This window comes from Tigriopus californicus, chromosome 5 (assembly GCF_007210705.1).
Source record: "Tigriopus californicus strain San Diego chromosome 5, Tcal_SD_v2.1, whole genome shotgun sequence".
Lineage (NCBI taxonomy): Eukaryota > Metazoa > Arthropoda > Copepoda > Harpacticoida > Harpacticidae > Tigriopus > Tigriopus californicus.
The window spans coordinates 8,871,631-8,896,403 of NC_081444.1; the positions used below are offsets into that span (position 1 = coordinate 8,871,631).

Below are 24,773 nucleotides of genomic sequence, written 5' to 3' on the forward strand. Positions count from 1 at the left end.
ACGTTAGGAAAAGCTTTGTCAAACTTCAACATCAAAGTATATAGAACTCGTGGTTGACAAAGCAAAATTTTTTGATTGCTTTCTGCCCAATAAAAAAGTTTAGTAAATATTGTGGTAAATAATGATTCAAGATCCAAAACTTCAAGGGTAATATCTTAGCGTTTACTCAATGAATTTTTATGAAATTTCAATTGGAAGCAAAGCTAAGGCTACTCACAATATCTATCAATTACGTATTCAAAAATACTATCTTTTACTAGGTTTTCAGTGGATTAGTATATTAGTCAGAGCTAATTTTAGTGATGTATTTGTTTTATCAAAGTTGGTCCTTGTAAGTGTTGTTTAAATGCCTCTAGTTTTACAAAATACCACTCTATTTCTTGAATTAGCCATGTGAAGTAAAGGAAATTCAAGGAGGAATGTAGTACAACACCCTGATTTTGGACATTTCGTGGAGGGACAAGTTAGGCAAACATTAAAGCCAACTCGTACCGGGATCCAATTGAATTTTTAGAATTTTTAAGTATGAATGAGCTGTGCTACAAAAAAACCCACAAAAATGTCATTTTTGATGTAATTCTGTCACTCTACTAGTTGATATCTTGGCTCAGTATTAGAATAATTCAAATTTAACCTCAAATTTAGTATCATTCTGGTGCAGGTTGACTGTGATGCTTGTTCAAATTCTCCCTCCACAAAATTCCCAAAATCAAATTGCAGCACTACATACATTTTGGATATAGTTTCCTTTACTTCATATGGGGAATAGTGTCCCAATGATATCGACGATTGTTCAAAATGTGCCCACCCCCTCCCAAAAGGTTTGGTTTGTTAACGTCTTCTGGTTTGATTAAGAAAAGCCCGGAGAAATATAGCAAAATGGATCGACATCAACAACTTGCTCTGAGCAGCAGGAAAGCGACATCACAAACATTAAAAAATACTAAATATTGACGCATACTATATAAGCCAGTAAGTGTTGATGCTGGTGATGAAAACGCAAAACACATTAGTGTGATTTATTTCCCATTGAAGTAAAGAAAAAAACCATCTGTGATGAGCCAGACATTCATTCTCCTAACCCGACTTTGGTCACTCGATTCTTAACCTTGGCTCACCCCTGGATTTGAAGCATCCAACGAACAAATATGTTTCCTTGAAATCTAGGATGAAACCTAGAGTTAGCCCTCCAAAACCCCACCAACCAAGGCATCAACATTCTTCAACGCTCTCCTAAACAAAGTCTCGTTGAGGAAAGACCGGTCCATCGCGAATATATTTATTATTTCATGGTCCTGCTCTTTTGAAATTCAATCTCAATTGAAAAAGCTAACTACTTCTTTGAGCTTTCAACCTTCAAAGTGAGCTAAGGCCTCAGGATCTCGTACAGGTTAATTAACAATATATATAAATGGCTTGATTGTAATTAGCAAATGCATTTCGCGGACTTTGCCTCTTGGTCCATAGCGGTGGTCTCTTTATTGGTGGCCAAGGTCACATGTGTATCTTGGTTGGGTGCGGCCACGCTGATCACCTCTCCATCGAAGCTGGACCCATCGTATAATTCTAATTTACATCCTCGGCGAACCGAGACTGATCGAACGGCCTTGCGGTAATGGCGATTACTCCAGCTCTGAAGACGGGAGAAGCTCCGAGATTCCCCGGGCACCATATTCAGCTCGGCCTCCCACTCATTCAATTGGCAATCGGCGGCATCATAGAGCTTACACGCATTGTTCTCGAGGAATCGGACGGTTCGGCATTGAGGTCCAGCGTTGCTCTGGACCACGGATCCGATGGCAGCTTCCACGGCGGCATCCCCATAGCCGGCTCCCTGAACCACGCACGAGCAATCCACGGCACTGGCCATTTCTCGGAGCTCGTCATCCCCATCCAGATTCTTATATAGATGGTTCTGGCTCTTGGTGGCGTCGAAAACGAATTTTTCGCCTCTTTCTTCGGGCGTGGTCCCATCGTGATTGTAAAGCTCAATCTTGCATCCTCGACGGCAAATCAGCGATTCAATGTCATTCCGAGTGGACCAAGGCAGCTTTTGGTAGCCCACCTTCATTTCGTGGCGCCATCCCCGGCAGAAGTCCTCGTCAAAACCAATGCAACAAATGTCATCGGACAGGCTTTCGTGAGAGCAGTCGTCCTGACGGTTGAATAAACTGAATCCTTGGGTAGCTCCACAAAGGACCAAAAAGAAAAGGCTGAGAACTCTCATGTGGAATGACTTCATGGTAAGAGCGGCGAGCGATGTGTAGTAAGGAAAACAGAAGGCAGTCGATGGCCTTTTATATGGTTTTCAAAGGAATTCTAAGTGTGATATGTACTTAAGCCGAAGTTTATCACATTTCTGTTTCTGAGTTAACCTTGGTGTTGTCAAGCACAACATCCTAGTTTGTCGTATCAACTGATTGACAGAGCAAGACTGAAATGCTACTTAGAATACTATCATAGTGAGCGCAATTCTCACTAGGTATGTATTATACTCAGAGGTATGTGGGTCTCGAGTGAGAGAATGATGGTCGAGTCTGGCTGTTTGATTATCAGTTTCGTTGTCAGTCTCAACAGTCATTAGCAACTCGTAGTTGTTCTTATGTAAACTCGAATAATATTTCAATTCAACCACCTGATAACACATCTGTAACAATGATATGTCACAAGAGAGTAGGAACATTCTTAAATGGAACTTAAAGTACAATGTTACAAGCGTTAACGAAAAGAAGAAGAAGAAAAAAAAATGTTTTTGCTAAAAATCAAACAGTATTCATATGTGAATGGATACCTTGCTTCTCTTTTATGAAAGCACCTTCACAACTATCAATTCATTAATTTCATAACTCCAGTAGCCTTATTTTCCATCAGGTTGCCGTTGATTCCCTTTCCATGTCTTTGTCAAAACAATGCAGTACATTATGGCTCTATTTACGAATTGCAACTAAACCGCTTGGCAGAAACTTCTTCCAAAAAGAGGCTCTAAGTTTTGCAGGACCGTTATAACAATTTTACAACCATTGATGGAAATATTGACATAAAGTTCCAATGGCAAATTGAATTTCACAAAATTATCACTAAAAACTTCACCACGATTAGTTTTTTTTATCAAGGAGATGCGTTAACATGGCAATATATATTTATTTTTGCGACAATTGTTCATTCGCATTATTTGAATGTTAAATGAGTTTAGGGTGAAATTTTACGTCAATTTCTCAGGTCAGGTTCGAAATCTCTTAAATCCTTGGCGAGATGAATGTTGTCGCCAAAGCACAGTGAAAGAAAGTTCAATTAGGCTAGGTTAGTTAAGAGTCAATTTCATTTTAAATATGATTTTGATTCGTTCCAACGCAATTGTTTTGATAAAAATGGCAAGGTGTGTTTGATTTTGAAGAAATGATTATTAAAAAAAAGCGTCCACTTGAGTTGAAATCAGAGAAAAAAAGGCAATCTATGATACGTCCAGTTTAACTGAATAGAATGTAGATGAAACAATTTTGCTTATATGTTTTCTTATAGTGTCGAATGATATTTAGCTATTTTGAGTTATTTCTTTGTTCCTGCCTGCTCTTAATAGTGCATTTACACGACTACCCTCCTTTCGAATCATATTGTGGTCACATACAGCTTTCACAAGACATGTTCTCGACAACATTGACATATATTTGAGTTGGAACTTGGTCCAATTTTCTGTGATATATGAAACAGTGCTTAGTACACAGTCCAATGAGTGAGACTCAAGCTTAGATAGGACCAAGTAAACAACACTTGATGATTGTCTCAGAAGTTAAAAATAACCCATCTTAAGAGAACTGTCGTTATGTGAGATACGCTCTCCCTGGGAGGCGAAAAGTGACGAAAAGTGCCTCCATTTCAGTAATGGTGCATTTAGACGACACTTGTTTTGACACATATTGTGATCACATATTCGACGAGAAGTTGGCAATGTGACACAAATCGAGATTCAAAGAATTTACACACACCAGTACTACACAGACGACTATCTGTGTCAAATATACTGGGCCTTGACGAGATTACTGGTTCTCAATGATGGCGTGCGATCAGGTGACAAAGGTAGGAGTATTAGTTGACCAAAATGAAAAGTTTGAAAAAATATGAAAAGTTCCATTGGTTTCATTTGTCAGTCTATGACAACGTTTCATGCCGTCATTACAATGCTGAGTGACTTACTTCAGAAAATTCAAGAGGGTAAATTGTTTCATTTTTCTCGTACTAAAAACAAATTTGTTTGGTAAATACAAAGCATCTGATTTATTTTATCGCTGGTCATGCTGGTTCAAATGGGAGCTCTATGTCGGTCAATCGTTAAACTCCAAGGGAGACCATATCTGACCTCTCAAAGTTATGTCAAAATGCATTTTGTTTCTTCAAATTTCCAACATATCTCGCAAATGCCGTTAGTTTGAACACATTCAAACTTAAATTTTAGTCATTAAATAATTTCGCCCCAAACAGGATTGAGGATCGTGAAAAAATACCGATTGCAATTGTATCCCTAAGGTCACGCTTAATCTTGCGTTGGGCGATGTTCGAGAATATGTCATGTGAAAGCCGTATGTGACCACAATATGCACCATTATAAATGGTAATCGTGATCTTTCTGCACCAAATTGTAATGTATACAACCCGTTTTCAACAAGGATATCACGTCGAGTTGTGGCCCACTTGTAAGTCTAAAAATCAAGCCAGAAATCTTAATGAAATATGAAACGGTATTTTTTCTTCAGTTGAACTGGTCAAATAATTGGTTTAGCACAAAACCACACATCAAAAAATAAAAAAACTGACGTGCACTAGTCATACAACTTCCGTTTTTTATCTAAATTTAGTCTGTAATGAATTCTTAATGTAGTTTTGCATAATGATTGATAGTTGCTTGACCAATCATTTGGAAGCACTAAACACAGAATCGAGGAAGATTCAAAAACTTTGATCGAAGTAGCCTTTGTAGTGTAAACGGTACAAGGGGCCAGCATGTGAGATGTGAAATACAGCTTTGTCACTTAAATGGGCTGAAAATGGGGTCGTTTAAATGCTCCATGAAGTGACAATGAATGAATTCTTTAGCATGAAACTTCGTCAGCAAATTAGCAGAGCTATTTTCTTCAATTGATGTTAGATTTGAACACATATTCCATTAAGTTCAGAATGATTTTTTGTGCAACTTGGGAAATTGAATTGGGACTACCCTGTAGGTACATTCTGTATGAGATGAAGCTATCTGAAATGAATCTATGTATGGATGGGAAGTTCTTTGAACCGGTTTCCAACCATCGGCGTCTTTGAGTCTCTTCGAGCCAGACTCTAGCTATCTCTGAAAAAGGTTTGCTGATTCGTTCGTTCATTCGTTGGTTCATTCATTCTTTTCCTCAGTTCGCCAGTCTGTCTGTTGATCACAAGGGCAACGACGACGGAGACAACCACCAGTACCTATGATGACATCAGGACGAAACCACGGTCGACTGCGTCAATGACAACGGCATTGGCATTGGCATGAACTGGAATTGGTTCCCATTCCTCGATCACGGGAGTAGTGCGCAAGTATGTATTAAATGAACAGACGCACGCTGTGGTATCACTTGACATTTTTGGAGCCAAACGGTACTGGGTTCGGTCGGTCGAGTGGAGTTTGGTTACACTGACACATATGGATAGCTTAATGGTCGTTTTAGTCCTAGTGCAAGCAGCAGTGAGAGAAATGAAGAAAAAAAATCAAGTTTAATTCAAAGTGACACTCTCATTTGCTATCCACGGCCAGGCTCGGGGCTTATGGGACGAGCGAGCGAGGGCGATTACTTTGGAATTACATTCTATGGAAATACAACGTGTGGGTAGGTGTCGGGGCATCGTAATATAGGCCCCCAATTAAGGCTCTGTCTTCAAGCTCATTTTAAATCATTCTGTGACGGTACATACGACCTGGGTGCACATATACAAAGGTTCGGTTTCTCAACCACAAAAGATGAATCGTTCAAATTTTAACCGTATCCGAGCACCTCAAATGCGCCACATCAAATCAAAATGTACTGAAAAGATTTCATACTCCGTCTCGTTCTCTCTTGTTGGCTTACTCTCTCATTCAAGAGTGACGAGAGTGCCTTTAGCACAAAAAGCATCCAAAATAAGTCTAAATTTGTTTCAATTGCTTTGAAGTACTTGGTGCTTCAATGAAGTACATTTTTCCTCTTTCTGCAACTTTTGTTCATAATGAGAATCCATAGATGTATCTTCAAAAAAGCTAAAGGGAATTATACATTCGTTTCTATGTTGTTTCTATGTGTTAATGCCAAGAAGTAGACTTCTGTCATTTGAGATTCGACACAAAACCTTTAAGAATCCGTTCATGTTGTGACGAGAATATGCGAAAATACTAATTCCCTCATTCAACCTGCCCTATGATGTTTCTGGCCTACAGTACTGTAGGGTAGGTGATGGTCATTGTGTAGAGTCAGCCAACCGAAGATATGCTTTTGAGACTAGGGAGGGAATTCTCTGCCGGAGTGAGTATAATTGCAATTGTTGGCGATTTATTGGTTCGTTTTGAGGCTGACTCATCCCGCAATGAGTCAATGATTGGGTTGCTTGTGCTTTGGATGTACCAACCGTGCATCAACTGTGCACTACTGAATATGGTCCGATTGATTACAATTGAGTGTTCGGGGCATGCAGGGGCTAGAATGTGGAATAAAAAAAACCTCCCTCTCTGTCTCCCTGCCACCTTTGTATGTTGGGTCGTTTAAGAAAACGTTTGTTCGGACCAAGTAGAGATCCTTGAAGATTGTGGCCCCATGTTTGAGCTCATCATCATCATCTTCATCATCATCATCTTCATCGTAAGGTACTTATACCATTGTAAGGAGTAGTAGGTAGTCGAGTGGGTGGTCTGTCAGTGGCTAACAATATAAAGGATAGAGAATCAACTGAGATCTTTGCTTGTGTCACCTTCATCCCTCGACGGGGTGGGTGGGTGTTAGGGGGGATATCTATGAACTATACTGATGTCGTCTCTAGCTTTTTGCAGATAAAGGAAGAGATGGTTACCACTGTCCTGGCAACTCCTTCCTCTGCCTCTTTTCATGCGAGGGCTACTTTACCCCGTTTATCATTGGTTTTTGTTGGTTTGTTGATGCCAAGACGCAATATTTGGGATGTTCAAAACAAGTTCGAAGAAATTAAACGAATGCAAGTTGAAAAGCACCACGAATGTCAATAGGTAGGAAGAAAATGCAATAAAAAACATTCAATAAAATTTGTTTTCGAGGCTTATCCACTTGACCGCTTGATCGCTTTTCGCGAAGTTGAAACGTAAATCGTAGCAGAATATGCAATCAAAAATTGATTCAGTTCAAGGATGAGGCGGGCAAGTAGTGAAAGAGACAAGGCACGGACTTTTCTTTCGAAGACGCATATGAATGGGCCTTGAAAGTCCAAAGACCATACCTAGAGGCCATGAATTCATTCATGAACCTAATCTATAATGGCGCAAGAAGATGGAAGATAGCCGTATATTGAAAAGGGTTCAGGTGTCACATCATCGATGGGAAACGTTATTTCAAAGCATTTTTATGGGTAGGGCTTGCCATTTCACTTCGTCTTCTTCAATCCATCCATCCATCCATGACCATCAAGGTTTGGAACTCCATTCCGGAGGAGTCAAATGCTTCCGGATTATTTGTCAGGCTGTGAATGAGAATAACAGTGGGGACATGCATTGTTCGTGATTTAATAAGGGCATCGTGCAGTTTCAGACCAAATCTGATGTGTTTGGTGCCTTCGAATTGCAGGGGCAGCATATTTCGCAACTGTACCGAGAACCCATTGGCATCTCGAAATACCTCCCCCCACAGCCTCCCCCCCCCTTAACGGCGAGTCCAGAATGTAGTATTCTTCACGCTAACTTCGACAGGCAAACGACCCTTAAGATCCTCGATATAGAATCTTTCGTTTTCATAACGTTTCGGTCATACACAGATATGCTCGCATTTCGTTTGTGGAATAAGGTCAGCCAAACCATCGATCGATAAAGCCAGCCCCTCCCTTTAAGAACTGTCCTGTATGCAGTATGTATGCAAGTTGCTTGAGTTTTTGGACAAACTTCCGATCCATCCAGTCAATGTGTTAATTTTGGCTGACTTTTTAGAGTGACGAGTATTAGCGGTATTAGAACCCTTAGGAATAGATACATGACATCATAAGCTGTGTGTCGTTGGTCTGTTACCTTATGCCAAAAGGAGAGTCTCTCCTCCGTCCAACCAGTCCATTTAAAGACACCAAATAACGAAGGATGGACGGGGTACGTGACGGGGTACGTACTGACGTGCGTGGGTACGTACGTAGAAGTAGATGGATGATGATCATGAAGACCGCCTGGTTGCTGACACGGCTGTAACAATGGGATATGCCATTTATGCCATGTTGTATGCATCTTGTGCCCTAGCACCTACCGAGGTGATAAATAGAGAGCAAAATCGAACGTGAGATATAAGTAGATTCCCCCCAACTAAAACACCTATCAGCCACCCCTATGAGTCACCTCACTTTCTTTTTCAGGTATGAATCAGTTTTTCCTTTGGACTTTCTAAGACTGATAAATATACATCTTAAGAGGTCTTGATATTGCAAAAAAAAACTGAGACTGTCTTCTCCTAGAGGAGTAGAAAAGCAGAATAGTTCTACATATTTTGTTATTTTTTGACTAGAAGAAAAGTGATTGCTGATTTAGATCGAATCAATATTTCATTCACCAATAGTTAAAGACTAACCCTATAGATACGTAGATTCAGTTTAAGTTCAACCATTGAAAAATAACGAAATGACTTGCTTGCCTCAAGTCTCGGACTCTACTTAGGCAATGGTTACTATTGCCTGTTGGCACTTTGGGTAATTGCAGTAGATCACTGGTTGAGGAATGAACCGGTGGAGATCGCATTGTTGCTCTTTTTGATGATGTTAATGGTAATGGTGGTGATGCTAACTACATACAGCTCAAGAATGAATCACTGGATGATATTTATATTGATGATGCTGGTCATTTTGGCTCGTGCATCCCTGTGCCAAGTGGGGAGAAGACTCGTCACGTCTAGAAGATGGCAGACAAGCCCTGCCTGATGACCGGTGTCTTGTCGCACTCTTTACGCCACAAGACTCCTTGTTCGGTCACCTCCAAAGGCGAGGAGCCAGATTCTAATTATGATTGGTCTGATCTATTAGCCCTTCCATTGGCTCTTTCGCACTCTACTCTCTGGCATTTCATTTCTTGACCGGTATCATCACATATTTATTGGGGGTATCCTTACTTAACTAAGCCTATTTGAATGTGAAGTTATGCCTGTGCTTTGTGGCTTTATGTTTCCTTTGGAAACACTTCTGTTTTTCTTTAGGTATGCGTACTCTAACCACTTTGAAGAGTTACAAATGATGCAAAAGCATTTTCAATTTGCATCAAAAGGCTTCCGCGATCGGTGAACTAATACCTAAACTAGCATCTAACAATCACCTATCCATTTGGAGCCCTGGTTTAACCATAGAAGAAGCAACATAAAAGAGAGAAATCGAGTTGTTGTGGCTTTTTACCGCAGCTTAATCGGTAACTATAAACAAGTGCTACTCAAACCGATTGAAAAAACAGCTACCATCAGCCATGCAGCTGTCACCCATGTGCTCTGAAAACGAGTCCGGCTGGCCACCTCTCATCGCAATCTCTAGGCCTTGCTTCCTCTATGGTTTAACAGCCTTTTCATATATTCCATCTTAGATGAAGAAAAAGCAACATCCTTGCCAAATCATTGAACTCGCACTCCGTTTAAAATCACTTATCAAGATTCAACGGAAATACCCAAACCCAAATACGTCTTCTCATTTTTCTATATTACATAATCATATAAGACAATATTTTATAAAAAATCAAGACCAAGAAATTGCATAATGTAAGTATAGCTTCGAATAGAATTTAATTTGCTTGAAATAACAAAACTAATAATAGTTTTAAAAAATCATTTGATGGGAATCATGAAATCATTCCCTTAACCATTGTACTTGAAATTTGGTGAGGATTTTTCAACATGCAAAACGTTATGAATGTTCAAACGGTTCCGTTTTTACCGATTTTGGCCGCCAAATGTCCTTTTATATTTCAACTAACATACCCTCTCAGTCAGCATCAATTTTTAAGACTTTCAGTTGTCTACAACAAATTGTCGCTAAATCTACTTTTAGTATTGTCATAGTATCTAACAAGCACGTTTTTGTGAATCCGTAATATCATAAAGGTAGAAAACGATTTTGTGCTCATGACAGGTTGAAAATTTATCTGAAAAAAGTAAACATAAACACTTCAAATGATTTAGTTTTATTTTGAACTTTTTAGAAATTTGAACTCATAACAGGACACTTCATTACACTGCGGCAAATTTCATGAAAATCGATAAAGTCTCACAGATTTAGTATTTAATCGGTTTCAACTACGTTCAAAGTCAACTCAAATGTAGTAGGTCAACCGTTTCTTAAGATTTTTGCTTAATGTATAAATGACTGTAATACTCCTTCTTTCAATTTGTTTTTCTTGAAAGTCCTTGTTGCTCAGCTATTTTTATAGCATGAATGAAAAAGAAAAACAAACCACTTTTCGAAAATAGACATTAATTGTTTGGGCATTTACATTCTCTTTGCGTACATAAATTCCAAACCACATGAATATTAACTCATTGAGTACAGAGAGACAAACCACCCTGAAATGTGCCTCAAAACCGGGCAACGCAAAACATAAATTTTCTCATTTACCGTCCATGACTCAATCGCCCATACTCTTGGACACATTCAAATGATTAAGCTAATGCGTACCGGTAATAGTTTGATTGCATGCACCCTAGCTCCGGTCATAGGCGTTCCTTTTGGCATAGGGAGCAAATCCAAGGTAGATGCTATCTTGAAATAAAAGCTCTGGTCCGAAGTTGCATCCAATGCCCCGCTATATTGATGCGTCATGACCCAAGTTGGGAGGCACTTTCCCATTTCTTAGCAGGTATCCCTTCGATGAGTTTATGTTCCGTCGAGTTGATATCGGCCCAATTGATGTTGGTCGAACTGAAGTCGAATCCTGATCCTGGGAGGAAAAATCCACCAACTTGAAAAGGAAAAGATCTGAACAATCTTTCGTGTTCCTGCTACCTAATCCCTGAACAATTTCAAGGTCAATTTTGGGGATGTATATTTTTTATATTTCTGAATCTTTTCAGATTTGACTCGGTGGCAAAGAGCAATGCTTTTTGGGTTCTCGTAAAAAATATCCTTGTATTCATTCATCTTTCTTTCCATTCTTAATTCTATGGCTTGGAAGATTGGCCATGGCCTATTGAAGAATTTGCGGTCAAGGTGCCGGCTATATTATGCAGTGAATTTGTTCGATATTTTCTTGCCCATATCAAAATCATATCATGATCCAAATTCCAAGAAACGAGCGACCGCGTGCCTCTTGAGTTGGTGTCTAGAAATAATTTGCTTAATGATCAGACCTGCTTTGATTCATCGTGGAGGCGCATTAAAAAACAGTACATGTAGGTAATAGGTAGGTGAGTGAGTGTGCTAGCAAGCAAGCAAAGAAGCAATGAATGAAAGAGTGGATGAATGGAGCGGAATGTGATTAACTCCAAAACGTTTTTGTCTCCGCTAATGTGACTCTGGTTTATGTCCATCATTACTATGCACACATAAATTTCTGCCCAGAGTGTAACAAATATGATAAGCTCATTAACGTAATCTTCAGTGATTGTTACTTCAAGAACGATGCCATACGTACTACTCCCCCCCGGTAGGCACAAGCAAGCATTGTAGTATGTAGATCTTGTAGATATATGGAGTGAGCTACTAGAGGAATTTGGTTGGAGGTTGAAAAGAAGACCCGTATTATCCCCTCAAGATGTTGGCTATTTGTTCTTAAAAAAAGAAGGAGGAGCTGGCTCCTTTTGTACACCCACATCACCATGGCCCATGAATGACCGGCTTGAACGGTTCATGTTGAAGAAATATTAGACCACTAGCACATAGTATCAAACAACATAAAAGTGTAAACAAGCCAGCAACGTACTCTGCGCCGTTCGTTCACTTCGATTTGAATTCATTTTCCTGCTCAATCAGAACCTTTCGGTCATTACTATTTCCCCCGGAGTGTGAAACTTCATGATGAAAATCTTGTGGAGACGAAACAACAAGGATGGCAAGGATAGTTAGGGTTGGGTTGACAGTGAAGGTTTTCTTCAAGTTCAACCTGAATAAGTGTAAGAAGAATCTCTTGAGTTACGAGATAGTTCAATTTTGGGAGTTTTCAGGGCGAACTGAAGGATTTTATATATTATAGGCTGATTGACAGAAACGGCAGCTGGGTCAGCCAATAGGTCAAAGAGGCGGTGCGAAAATGGGAGCAGTGTGACTTCAAATCCCTTTGGAGAAAATCAACTTTTTAGGAAGGACACATGCTACAGCGGTTGGTGCAGTTTCTTACTTTGGGAGAGATCTCTAACTTGCTTTTCCTATCCGAATTTTCCGAAGAAAACTTTAGACGTCAACGACACCCCCAGATGGAGAACCAATCTGATGCCCGATTGCGATACAGACTATCAGCGAAGTATTCGGAAGATGCGATGACTGGTTACGCTGGCAAGGCGAGGTGCTGTTAACCCTCCCACAAAGAAATATAAGAAATATGCCTTTTTCCAATTACTGTTGATCATTTTATACTACCGAGGAATTCAAGGTTAAAATATACAAATTTGAGCTCTCATTCTTATAACGAATCATCATTCCATTGATTCATATCTGATATGTTCTGGTATAGCTTTTATGTTTGTCATTAGATTAAGCATTCCATATAACCTATAGGCAGTGTAAATATTGCTTTCTCTAGTTTTCATCAAAGCAAAAATTGAATGATGTGATAAATTGTTGTCTCTTTCTCTCTCTCTTTCAAGACTTCAGATTCCATTTAAGCTATAGTTTTGAAGCTCTTCTCTCCTCACCTTGTATTTTACTTGAAAGAGAATAACGAATCGTCGAGTAAATTTAAAGAGCATGCTTGTTGTGATAGTTCAGGCTTTTCTTTTTTGAATCTCGGAAACCAAGCGTTCTCCCAGATTGTTAGTTGAGTGTTTCCCATGGCCCTGGTTGCATCAACACAATTAGGATGGCTTAAGAGCCCTTAAACTGGCACCAGATGATAATTTCAGCGTAAAGCTCAGTCATCAGTAGTATGTCAGTATTGCATCAGCAACACGATCGCTGGTAATTCGTAGCTATCGTATCCCTTGCCGTTGGTCGCCGACGTTGAAGTAGTTTTGTAAATCTTGATGTTCTCCTCGTCCATTGTCGTAGTAGTTGTTGTTGTTGATGTAGTTGTAGTTGTAGTGGTAGCAGTAGTCATGATTATTGTTGTTGCCCCTGCTCTCGTTGTTGGGGCGATGATGCGTCTTGGCCGTCTTCTTGCTCGTCGTCCTCCTTCGTTCGCGTTTAAGATATCCTCTTGATTTTCGCCCTCGAGTCCTGTCTGAAGCCGAACTAACGTGTAGAACGTCCGTCGAGTCTGAAATCGGCCCCAAGTTTGAAGACAGTTCTTTGCAACTCGCTGGAATGAATGGTTCGCATAGAAGACTGGTAAACGAATCCTCTCTCACAACTTGGTCTTGGTGTGTGTATGGACAACTGGTCTGGCTTGTGTGTTGGAAAGCTCTCGTGTCTCGAGAGGATCGCCACCAACAATGATGCATTTCGTCCCTCAAACCAATGTGCCTCCGTCTTCTTCTCCTTCTTCTTCGTACCTGAGTTCGTGGACCCGTCGCTCCCCTCTTCTTGTCTTATTCACTATTGTTTCTGTGGTGACCTCGTCCATTGAGGATGCAAACACTTGTCAAAGCGACAAACTTGCCATCTACACTGTCACCTTTACCACCTATTGGGATTCCACCACTTTTCCGAAACAATATCCTGAATGGCGACCTCCCGCACAATGGTCGAAAGTTGTGGGTGAGTCCAAAGAAATCAATCAATCAATCTGCCCTGTGCTAGCTTTGTCAGAGCACATGCCGCCAGCTATCGTTGCTCCAAGATCCCCTGGACTATAAGGCAACTAAAACGACTGCACTAAGTATTTACTCGTGGGTACTGCAACTACAAGATCGTTCAAGTCACTTTAATCTCGAGAGAAAACCCCATTTGATATGGGATGATGCAAATGCATTTATTTGTACACATAAGATGAAAATGGCAACCCAAAGTTTTTTGAACAACGAAAGGGACGACACACAATGGGCAAGGCCAACTTTGCGTGTGTACGGCATTTAAAATGCCTCGATTGGAATTTCCATTGCAAGTTGCAATATATTCACATATATTGAGGCAAGAAGCCATTCAGTACTACATCAAAGGCCTGAAGCCATTCCTTGAGCAATGTATGTAAGTAGTGGAATTCACCGGTCGGAATTTTGCCACTCGAGTGACGTCCTCATTGATTCATGCTCATTTGCTCATTTGTTCATGTTCATTTGTTCAGGCCCAATCTGGGGGCTCAGCTGGGCCTAACCTCCCGGTTTTCCACTGCTGTTTGTTCTGGGCAATGTGACTACTCTGTATTTGAAGTCAGTCGGTCAATAGTCAGTTAGTTTTTGTTGTTGTCGTTGTTGTTATTGTTGCTGTCTAATTTGTCTTTGCATTGCTTTGTTGCTTTGCTTCCTAGTGCTAATGCTCAAAGTTGATGTCTTATTTGCCGAGGGCGGTCAGCATCTTTTTCCTCTTTTGAACGGTGAATCGACTTTTCAGGCATTACTTCAATACAGATTCGATGGAGATTTGAGTGTTGGTCCGTAACATTTTACTAATCTGCCCCGAGTTTTTGCGATTGTAGATAAGAATGGACCAGAAAAAATGGGCAGAGCTTTCATGAATAAATTTGCTCACTGGAGTGGGATACATTTCAGACGTCTTCGAATTTGGCTTTGCACATGAATTGAAAACAAAGTCAAGCAATGGAAATTTGACGACTCAAGAAAGTGATGCGGTCGAAAAAGATATTTGGCTGAATCTACATGACATTTAAGGAAAACAACGGTTATTATTTTGGGAACAGCATGGACCAGGAAGAAGGTAATAATTGGCAATATGAAGGACCTCGGATTTCTAGTGCTCCGTTCAACTACACTCCCTTTTATGAACTCAGACAATGCCATACGGGAAATAATGAAAAGAAGTGACCACCTAGCTAACACCTCAAGATCTTTAAGATTGGTCATGATATGGAAGGATCAGACTTCAAGTTTGAGTGAAGCCAAGGCCCCCTCCCCAAATAGAGCAATCATCTTCAAAATGAGTTCATTCATACCTCAGTAAAGAGCAACGGCACTGATCAAGTCCTCCTGTAGCCAATATTTTCGTGGGGCAAATCTATGCCAACTTCATATTCTATTGGGTATTTTTGGGGAATAGTTGAAGGTTTTCAGTTTTATTTATTTGGCAATTTCAATATTTCTTGAGGCCATTGGAATCGCCTAGCGCTAATGATCCGGAAAGAGCAATGACTCAAGTGCTTATTTCGACCCCTGTCATGGCAGAAATCTGCATGCACTTTCAGTCCTTTGTCGTTTCCGTGACCTCAATTAGAGTAGGACATTAGATCAGCCATAGGGAAAAAGGCCAGACAAAAGTCGAGCAGGCATCGATTGTCGTCGACTGAGCTGAGGGTCACTTTGTGCTTCCAGCAAATTGGCGAAACGTTCCGCTCTATTTTTAACGAAGTTCCTCGACATCGAAAGTTGAAGGCTTTCCATGCTTTCCACACGTTATTCTCGCCACAGCTTCAGGCTACGGCTAATCCATCAACCGTCATTTTTTTCTTTTCAGATGAGTCTTGAATCCTAAAAACGCGCTAATGATTGTTGTTTATTATTTATTGATCACCCACTCATACATCACAAGATGAAAAGAGTATAGGGTATTGTAAAAGAGGTCAATGAATGAAAATCAAAGGAGAGAAAAGACAAGAACTGTGGCATTATGTCTGAACAGACACAAGTTACAAGCGTCACTTAAAATGTTTAAGTGAGGACGTTAGTTTTGTTTGTTCCTTGCTTTCTAATTTAACCCCTTTTTTAGTGAAGTCAAGGAAGTGCATAATCCAAATTTGCACTATTGGCCAATTTTTGATTGATCTACGAGATGCAGAGTTAGACGATGGTTGAAAAAAAAAACCGGAAGCGAACTTTATTGGCGTCAACGATCTACCATTGCTTCCGTGATTGTGAGGGTTAATGAAAGGAGACACATAAATTGCTCCTGTTCTGTTCGGAAATGTAAGTCAGTCAGTCTGTCTGTCTGTCCGTCTATCTATCTAAGTGTCTGTCTGTGGGACCGTCTGTTAGTTTTTTTCTTCTTCAAAGAAGCATGGCGGTATGTGTGGAAAACTCGTCATCATATTTTCTGTCCATGGATGAGAGCTCTCAAACCCAAGAAGAATAGGGCACATGAGTTCACCAACGGGATTGTACTCGTATGTTCACATGTATGTATAGAGCATGTCTGATGTTTGCATGTACGTATGTATACACATGCATGGACGACGGTTGTTTGGGCACTTGCTCAGAGCTCCGACCCTCACGTACGAGTACGTAAATATGCAGCAACACAAGCAGGAGCAGCCTGTTTGTTTTGATGTTTTTGCCGGCTCCCCTGTTTTCTTGTCTGTCTCTGAATCTCGGATGAGAAAACAATGGCCCCTCCAATTATGCTGAAAATATTGGACTCGCCAAATCATCGGCACTAGCCATCAATAGCCAAGAAGTGCTCGTTAGAATGAGTCGCCTGGTACATTCGTACCCATCGTACACAAGTGATGATCTATCAGGAATGGCACGTCTCAAGCCTTGCTTGCTATTACTACAGCACTATACGTGCAATGCCAGGATTCGGATGGGTTCAGCCAACGACGTCTCAAGGAGTTAGTGATTGCAAGCCGTTTGTTTATTTGACAGACTCCACAAATGTGGGTCAATGTCAAGGTTTGCAGCAGCCTGTCAAAATAAGCAGCCAAATACATATTTTGAAGGTTAGCCCTTCACCGAAACAACACGCAACTCTCAAAGACAATACAACAAAACTGGGTACAGACCTGGACATGAAACTGCCAGGCCAACGAGTACAATCAAAGGGGTTCATTTCCAAGTCCTGAGTTTCCCTTATTTACCAATATTGAAAGTGAAAACAATTATCCCTGCTCTACACACTGCAATTACGCATTCAAGATTTCAAGGTTTCAAGATTTGCAGTGTCAAACATAGCCTTCAACTTTGAACATTGACCGACCACTTCCCGTTGCCAAAGCATTCATTGCCCATAGTTTTTTTTAGACATCTCAATATGTGAGATATGTACTCTAGACGAGATGGTTGTTGCAATTGAAACTGATCTGTTAACAGTGCACACTTGGCAAGTGCCTACGTTCTTCTCTAGTAAGACTAGCCTCTGGCTGAGCTTAACTTACACACTCTGTACTAGTTCATGTGTAAATGAATGAAAATGCACAAAAATGCACAACACGTTGGCTTTTGCCCCCACAATTGGGTCTCCCAGCCAAGATTTGCATCAAGGCCTAGAATTTGGATCTGGACGATGGTCATGCATTGCTTTGAAGAAAATTTTCCTATTGGATCCTTCTGACATCCTTTCTGACCATTTGATTGGGAATATATCTAAACATGTTCATTCCTCTATATTGGCTTCGGCCTTGTTCGTTCTTTCCCTTGCATTTATTTCTGCTTGGCATTTTATCGCCAATATTGCCTTCTCTGTGTTGCAGGATTTTCGCATGAAGAAGACTTCCACCTGTTCCAAATGGGTCAAGAGTCGAGTGAAGGCTTAAAAGAATTCGCTGAAACCGGACAAACAGATAACTTGGACAAGATCGAGGATAAGGCCATTTTCGACGGCTTCAACGCCCCGCCCATCGAGAGTGGGGCCGGCCAATCTCAAGCCAAGATCTTTGTGGATGGAAACCACACCTTGGTAAGAGCTTGTTCTGATCATTTATTCCAATTCGGAGTTTCGTCAGTTATGTAAGTATGAAGCCAGGATTAGAAGGCACCATCGACGACGCACTGATTTACAGAGAGGCATTCAAAAGTCAGGTGAATGAATGTCCAAAAAATTCGCCCAGTTTCCATATGCGACCCTGATTCATGAATGTATGAATGAATGTTGGCAAGCATATCAAAGCTTATGAATACCAAAACCAAATTCGTAGTTCTGAAGAAATCTTGCCCCATGAATGAATGCATCACAACCAACAATGAATAATGGAATGATTTATGCTGGCCAATCACATTACCATCTTAGGTACCCGAGCAATAACAATCAGCCGGTAACGGAAATTATGCAAATGGACGGAGATCGGGGATCCACTCACTATATTATATGATCGTTCGCAGATGACCTTTGTTCAATTATTGGCAATATTCTTCAACGACCAGGGTGTTTTATTACTTCCACACGACGATAAAACAAACGTGCATCGGACATTATTTTCAACGGGTAAAAAGGCTGGATGACGAGTTAATTACATTACTGGTTGACATAATAATGGTAATAACTAGGCTTATTACATCTTCAATTTATGGAAATCATAATGGTTCTTTTGTGACCAAATAGGATCCATGCCTCGCATGAGCAATGCCTCGCATCGTGCGTCTTGTACCACGTCTAACTCCATTTTGAATAGCTCGTTCCATTGAAAAAAGAGGCTCTTTGCAGGAAACAGTGGATAAAGGCATACGAGTACTACTAACCAAATGCCAAGCTCAAAATTCAGCTAAGTGTTAATGCTGAAAACTGAAAATTCTTTTTAGCTAGTGTCTACGAGATCAAACTCAAAATTTGGTGGACAATGTAGCCTGGATCTTTCACTTTTGGCTCTGGCTACGCCGTATGACTGAAATAAATTAGGGGGCATTTGAGAAGTCTAAAAAACATTCGCAATTCAAAAGCAAGATCATAGGACAGTGTAGAGAATCCATGACAAACTTTATTGGAAAACAGAAACAAGTGCAATTTTAGCAAAGAAAAAATATAAAAAGCAACGTACGTCGAAACAAGTGCAAAAAGGCTCCCATTAGCCAACTATAATGTTATGATATTTATGGAGTGTCGGTGCTTGTTAATAGCAACATTTTAGTCTTTGGATGTCTTTATATAAGATGAAACGGAACACTTTGAAATATGTCATTCAAGTTTGGTCCTTACTAGAGAGACATACGTGGTACGTAGGTCTACATATTAGCGGATCGTAACGAACGTTTGAATAGCATCAAAAATAACATGAAAGCGATCTCAATTACTCAGAAGAGTTTTCATTCGTTATCACATTAAAAAATCAAAGCAGTCCAATAAAATGTTCAGGATAATGAAACGATCCGGCAGGATGATTCGGGTGCTCCAATTCAGAGATCCTGTACTTACAATAACATCAGTATGAAAAATAATTGTGTTCTAATGACTTGCAAATATATCGCAATAAATACTCTTATCCAATGTTAGTAGTTTAATTGAAAAAAGCAATAGAACCTAAATTGCACCCCTCAACGAAGTAGTCTTTTATCAACGATCCTCAATTTAGGTTCCAGATTTTCGACGACATTCGACTTTACCATTTTTTGTTAGAAATACCGAAAAATTAAACCCTATTGTCACAAAATTGGTTCTTGCAATAGAAAAGACTTCAACAATTCAACAGTAATAGAAAAGGCTGCTTTTTGGAGATAAAGCGGGTTTTGTTTGAGGGCTCCCCGAGTGACGATCAACGTTTTGTAAAAAATGAACCATTTTGCATTGAAGTTTGTTAGGATATTCCCTGAACACTTTTTTATCAAAGATTTGCAGTGTCACCGATTGAGCTTAGTGCAATTTTGCATTTTCTGGTCCTATCACGGGATACCAAATTGGAACAACCCTGTGAATGTGATAAGGCAATGTGTTGAACATCGTTCTTGTTCTTGCAGTCCTTGTAAATATGTCTACTACATGCACACATTACATGTTTTGACGGATACACATGAATGGGAGTCAATTCTCCAGGTAAATTTTTAAATGAAGGAAATAAGTCGTAGTTTAAAGGCGCAAATTACTCTCGCCCTTGAAGTTAAGAAAATTGCACTGCGAGTTGACCCCAAAACGTAATAATCGGGGCTAGAGGATTAAGGCCATAATGTTTTGTCATGGTGGCAAGGAATGCTAGAAATGGGGTGCAAAGGCCAAAGGAAATGCTGATTGGAAAGGCGTCATACATCTCGCAATAGTTCATGCTTGCGAACAGTTGTGATTACCATCTCCAGATAGTCTTCGATTCTTCAAGCATAATGAACCGGGAACATTATAGCACTGTAGGTGTGTACTCTAGCAGCATCTGTAGCACATATTAGCAGGAACAACAACATGGCCCGGCTGCTGTTTGTTATTTTATCCCATTTTAGAACTCCCTCTAAAGTTTGTAGGTTAATCTCAAGCAGTGCTCAAGGCGACAGGAAATGGCTTTCTTCAATCTCTTTGAGCTCATTTCGGGCCCAAGTGCCCAGATTCCCTCCCTACCTTAATCGATACTCGAACAAATAAATCCTCTACGTAGAGAGCTCGATTCGATGTGTATTTTTCATTCAACACAAAAAGATACAAGCGACGTACGCACATGCCTACTTGGCTGAATATCTGAATCGATTCGGACTGATTTCTCCTCTTTTTGCTCCCAATTGCTTCGACTGAAATCAGAGGAGCACTTTATCCTTTCATGTAAACATGCTGAATATGATAAAACAAAGGTGGCAACATTCGAAGCTTTTGTCTTGATTTACCATCATCAAGAAGAAATGCTCAGAATATTTTTCTTCTTTGCCTCATTTGGCTATTGATAGCTTTGGTGGGCACACAAAGTCGACACAAAACGATGCTCACGCTTCGTTTTCGATGAGACAATCTCGTTAATCCTCAATGAATTGATTGCATTTCTTATCTTTTTTAGATCTCTCCAAGATGCTTTGTTATCTTGGGGTTAGAATCGCCATCTTCGGCCGTCTCAAATGACTAGGAATTCCTGGAATGAGTGCTTAATTGTCTCTCACATGTTGATTCTTCTTGAACATTGCAGGTGTCGGTGATATCCAAGATTGTGCCTTCGCCGGATTGGTTTGTCGGATTGGACTCCTTGAATTTATGCGAGAATGGACGCTTTTTGGATAGTGTCACGATCGAGGTGGGTGGGTGGGACTTGGAGTGGCCATTGCGTTGTGTGTGCCAAGTCTGTTGTGACTCAATATCGGCTCTCTTTAATGCAATATTCTAGGCCGATCCCATGGACGCGGGAACAGACAACGGATTTACATTCACTTCCCCTAATTGGCCGACGGTCCCTCAAGCGGTGATTTTTCGGATCACAAATACGTACCCGACTCATCCTGCCGGGTCGTTTCATTATCCTGAAATCTCAAGTCTCCCTACTATTGCTACTTTCAGCTTTGTTAAGGTACAACGGAGGCTCGGTCTCTCGTTATCTACATGGCCTGATCAAAAATGATTCAGAACAAAGATATTATGCTATTTCTTGCAGGAAAAGGAATACGAATTGAATGAGGTATTTCACCTTAATCACGGCTCAGATGGTGGAGAAGATGTTTTGAATATCCGTCAGGTCAATAAATTTGCCTATAGCTTGGCCCAAATCGCCAAATCCGAGCAGAAAGCAAGGGATGCATTGGATCATCGTGACTCGACAAACGGCTCGAAATCCCCTCGAGCATCTTCATCCCCCTTGACCGCTTCGGAACTAGAAGTCATGAACGATGAAGAAGATCAAGGCTTTGAGGATGACCTTGACCCTGACCGGGATCACGAGATTGAGGTCGACAACGATAACGACGACGATGACGAACACGAGGAGGAGGAGGAGGAGGAGGATCCCAATGAAGAAGTGAGTCAAATGCTTGAGACCAATGAGATCCCACAGAAGAGGAAGTCGGACAGACATCACCGACGCCATCATCATCGCCCGAATTCGTTGAGCAATCTGGGTATGCACTCCGTCCGTCGGGGCGGCTACCATGCCAGCTCATCCCCCACGGATTTTCTCAAGAAGCGATACAAATCTGAGTTTCTCGAAGTATGATTGTCCTTCCAAACTCTTCTTGCATTTTACTTGGTCGTTCAGCTCGAGATCCGAGTCATTTTACACAATCTACTCTCAATTTCAGTCGGCCTCCGAGAAGGTGTTTGACAAGGACAGTCTCTACAAAAAGATCTTGGAGTCTTACCGAGCCAGTAAGAAGCACGGGCTATCCGAATCCTTGGCGAAAAAGCTAAAAAGGCGACGGATGAGGAAGCTCAGGAAGCACTCCAAGCGACATCACAGTGAGTTTGTCAGTTTTTTCATTCTAATTGAATTTGCATGTTTGCCACTCACGTGGAAATATGAATTGGAATCAATACACGCAGGACCGACACATTCTTATATATCGCGATTAATTTCTTCGGAAAGGGAATAATGTGCTCCGACTCAACCTCACCCACAAAACCTAGGCTGACACGCACCTCTTCATTCCAAAGAACTACTTGCCAGAAACTATATACGAGTAAATTCAACTTGAAAAAGATAAAGTTGCACTAATGTAACAGGCAGGTTTTGTTTTTTTTTTCGAAAAAGCCACTGCAATCCCGTGGCAATTTACAATGGTGTTACTGCGTCGACCCTCTCCAAAATACCAAGGGAGGCCCTTTTTCTCGCTTTTCTCGCAGCAACTGAAAAAACTTGAAGCTTTTAGGGTAATCTTGCCAGAAATTGACAAATTACGAAGTATTAGAAGGAATTGGGACAATAAGAATGAGCTTGTTGTGATTGTATTATAAATAGGACAGATCAGGGCTAAAAAATGTGCTTACTCTTAATGACATGCATACTGGTCGTGACTTTGAATCTGGTCATATTTGCAACACTTCATAGTTTACATCTGCTCAATGAAATACGGCTCATTCAAAGTGAAATTGTCAATTAGTTGATTGGCAAGAAAATCTTATTTGCCTTGAATTGTTAAACCAAATTTTTCAACTTTCCACAATTCCATGACTTACACCAGATTTTTTACTTATTAGTAGAGAAGTTTCATTTGTTTGCGAATATCTGATCCTGTTGTTCTTCTATTGTGACTTTATGGCCTATTATAAATTCAGCTACAATCTAGATATGCCTTGATATAGGCAGTTATATGAATAAACTTATCCTCATTGAGAGTTGTTCTGCCTTTTTTATCCAAAAGACTGGCTCAAATAATACCCGACTTTCTTTCAATTCAGAGCCTCCCAGAGATTGCAAAGTTTCGGAATGGAGCGATTGGGGTCCTTGTAGTAAATCGTGTGGTATTGGTGAAGCCCTTCGAAGGAGGACCATTCAGAAACACCCTAAACGCGGTGGAAAATCTTGTCCAAAGTTGGAAGGAGTTCGTTGGTGTGGGAGTGCCCGGAATTGCCGGGACAAGTATTTCGATTGGTGATCAACCCTGCCTCCAAATCTGCCAAAATGGCCAACAATCACAGAGAACGAACGATGAGATGCAAGCTGATGAACGTTGAGAGCGATTTGCGCGTGACTTTTACTGCTGGTCTGCCTACTTACATCATTAGTGTGAGTAATGATGTCTTTATTATTGTTATAATTATCATTTCTAGCAGTATCATTATCATTTTGCTTTGATTATAAATACGAAAAACAAAATAGATATATTTAAGGTGAAAATGGGCTGATAATAAACGAGATTGACGCTTTTTGCTTGAGACATCACCGTCTCCCATTTTCAAAAAGTGATGTTCCACTTTGTCCGTAGTTTTTTCAGGTTAAACGCAAAAAAATGACAAGTTATTGGATTTTTGAAACAATACATTTCTATTCATACAAATATGTCTTTGCATAAGTCAGAGAATGAAATTCATGTCCTTGGCGAGTAGAGCTTTCCTCGAAGAGAAAAAAACCTCAACCTTCGGGCATCTTAAATCCAATGCATATTACACCTGGGCAAAACGTCCGGACTCTTATACACAGAACTCTGACGGTTGGGAAAGTGAATGATATCCAGGTCTATGGAGTTGCCATTTTGGTAATGTGAAGAGGCCACATGATGGGACGCCATACTAGCATAAACAGGGTCTCGGCTGCGTTCCGACTGACAAAACAGACCGTGGTCCGATGGGCTGGGACTTTGCATGATCGATTGAGGCCGTGGGGAATGGTCAAAGTGGCCTTGATGATCGAAGGTCATTTGGTCCATTTGTTGAGCCAACGTCTCCATTTGAGCCAGGTTTCGTTGGTGAAGGAACTGATTTTCAGGTTGGAAGAACGTCACTTTTTGAGCCCCATTTTGGATCTCGATGGGCGCAAGGATGGAGGACGGGGACACGGTCCCGGGGACTGGACTACTCGAATAGGAGCCCACCGATGAATTCGAGGGTGAGTTAGAGTACGATGATGAGGACATGGTTAAAGGCCGTGCCAAGGATTGCTTCTAGTATATTTTGGTCTCAAGGAGAGGGTGATGCGAAGCTCCTCAAGTGAGCACCAGTTTGATGGCAAGATCCTCTTCCCGAACGTTTTGGCTCGGGGCTATCACTAGCTGGTTTTAGCGATGGGTCAGAAAAATATACACACTTTCTGGAGAGCTCGACAACAGGGAGTGTCGTCGAATATGGAATGAGGA

The 24,773-nt window shown here is 40.7% G+C and overlaps 2 protein-coding genes across 2 annotated transcripts; one reads left to right on the top strand and one right to left on the bottom strand.

Moving 5' to 3' along the window:
- Nucleotides 1-1,263: 1,263 nt before the first annotated feature.
- LOC131880104 (uncharacterized) lies at nucleotides 1,264-2,292 on the bottom strand. The gene has a single exon (XM_059226612.1). It carries the CDS (start codon nucleotides 2,240-2,242, stop codon nucleotides 1,427-1,429), a length of 816 nt encoding a protein of 271 aa, XP_059082595.1. The 5' UTR covers nucleotides 2,243-2,292; the 3' UTR covers nucleotides 1,264-1,426.
- An 11,293-nt stretch (nucleotides 2,293-13,585) lies between these two features.
- Nucleotides 13,586-23,858, top strand: LOC131880571 (uncharacterized). Its single transcript, XM_059227237.1, has 7 exons — nucleotides 13,586-14,031; nucleotides 17,852-18,057; nucleotides 21,185-21,289; nucleotides 21,380-21,559; nucleotides 21,644-22,192; nucleotides 22,284-22,440; nucleotides 23,380-23,858. The coding sequence occupies exons 1-7, from the start codon at nucleotides 13,767-13,769 to the stop codon at nucleotides 23,574-23,576; spliced, it is 1,659 nt and encodes a 552-aa protein (XP_059083220.1). The 5' UTR covers nucleotides 13,586-13,766; the 3' UTR covers nucleotides 23,577-23,858.
- Nucleotides 23,859-24,773: the final 915 nt, after the last annotated feature.

What these genes read in the sequence shown, in the direction of transcription:
- LOC131880571 (XM_059227237.1), top strand. Translation starts at nt 13,767, where the DNA reads ATGATGCATTTCGTCCCTCAAACCAATGTGCCTCCGTCTTCTTCTCCT. An exon ending in ACAATGGTCGAAAGTTGTGG is followed by an intron (nt 14,032 to 17,851) that starts GTGAGTCCAAAG and finishes TCTGTGTTGCAG; the next exon opens with GATTTTCGCATGAAGAAGAC. An exon ending in CTACTTTCAGCTTTGTTAAG is followed by an intron (nt 21,560 to 21,643) that starts GTACAACGGAGG and finishes TATTTCTTGCAG; the next exon opens with GAAAAGGAATACGAATTGAA.
- LOC131880104 (XM_059226612.1), bottom strand. Translation starts at nt 2,242, where the DNA reads ATGAAGTCATTCCACATGAGAGTTCTCAGCCTTTTCTTTTTGGTCCTT.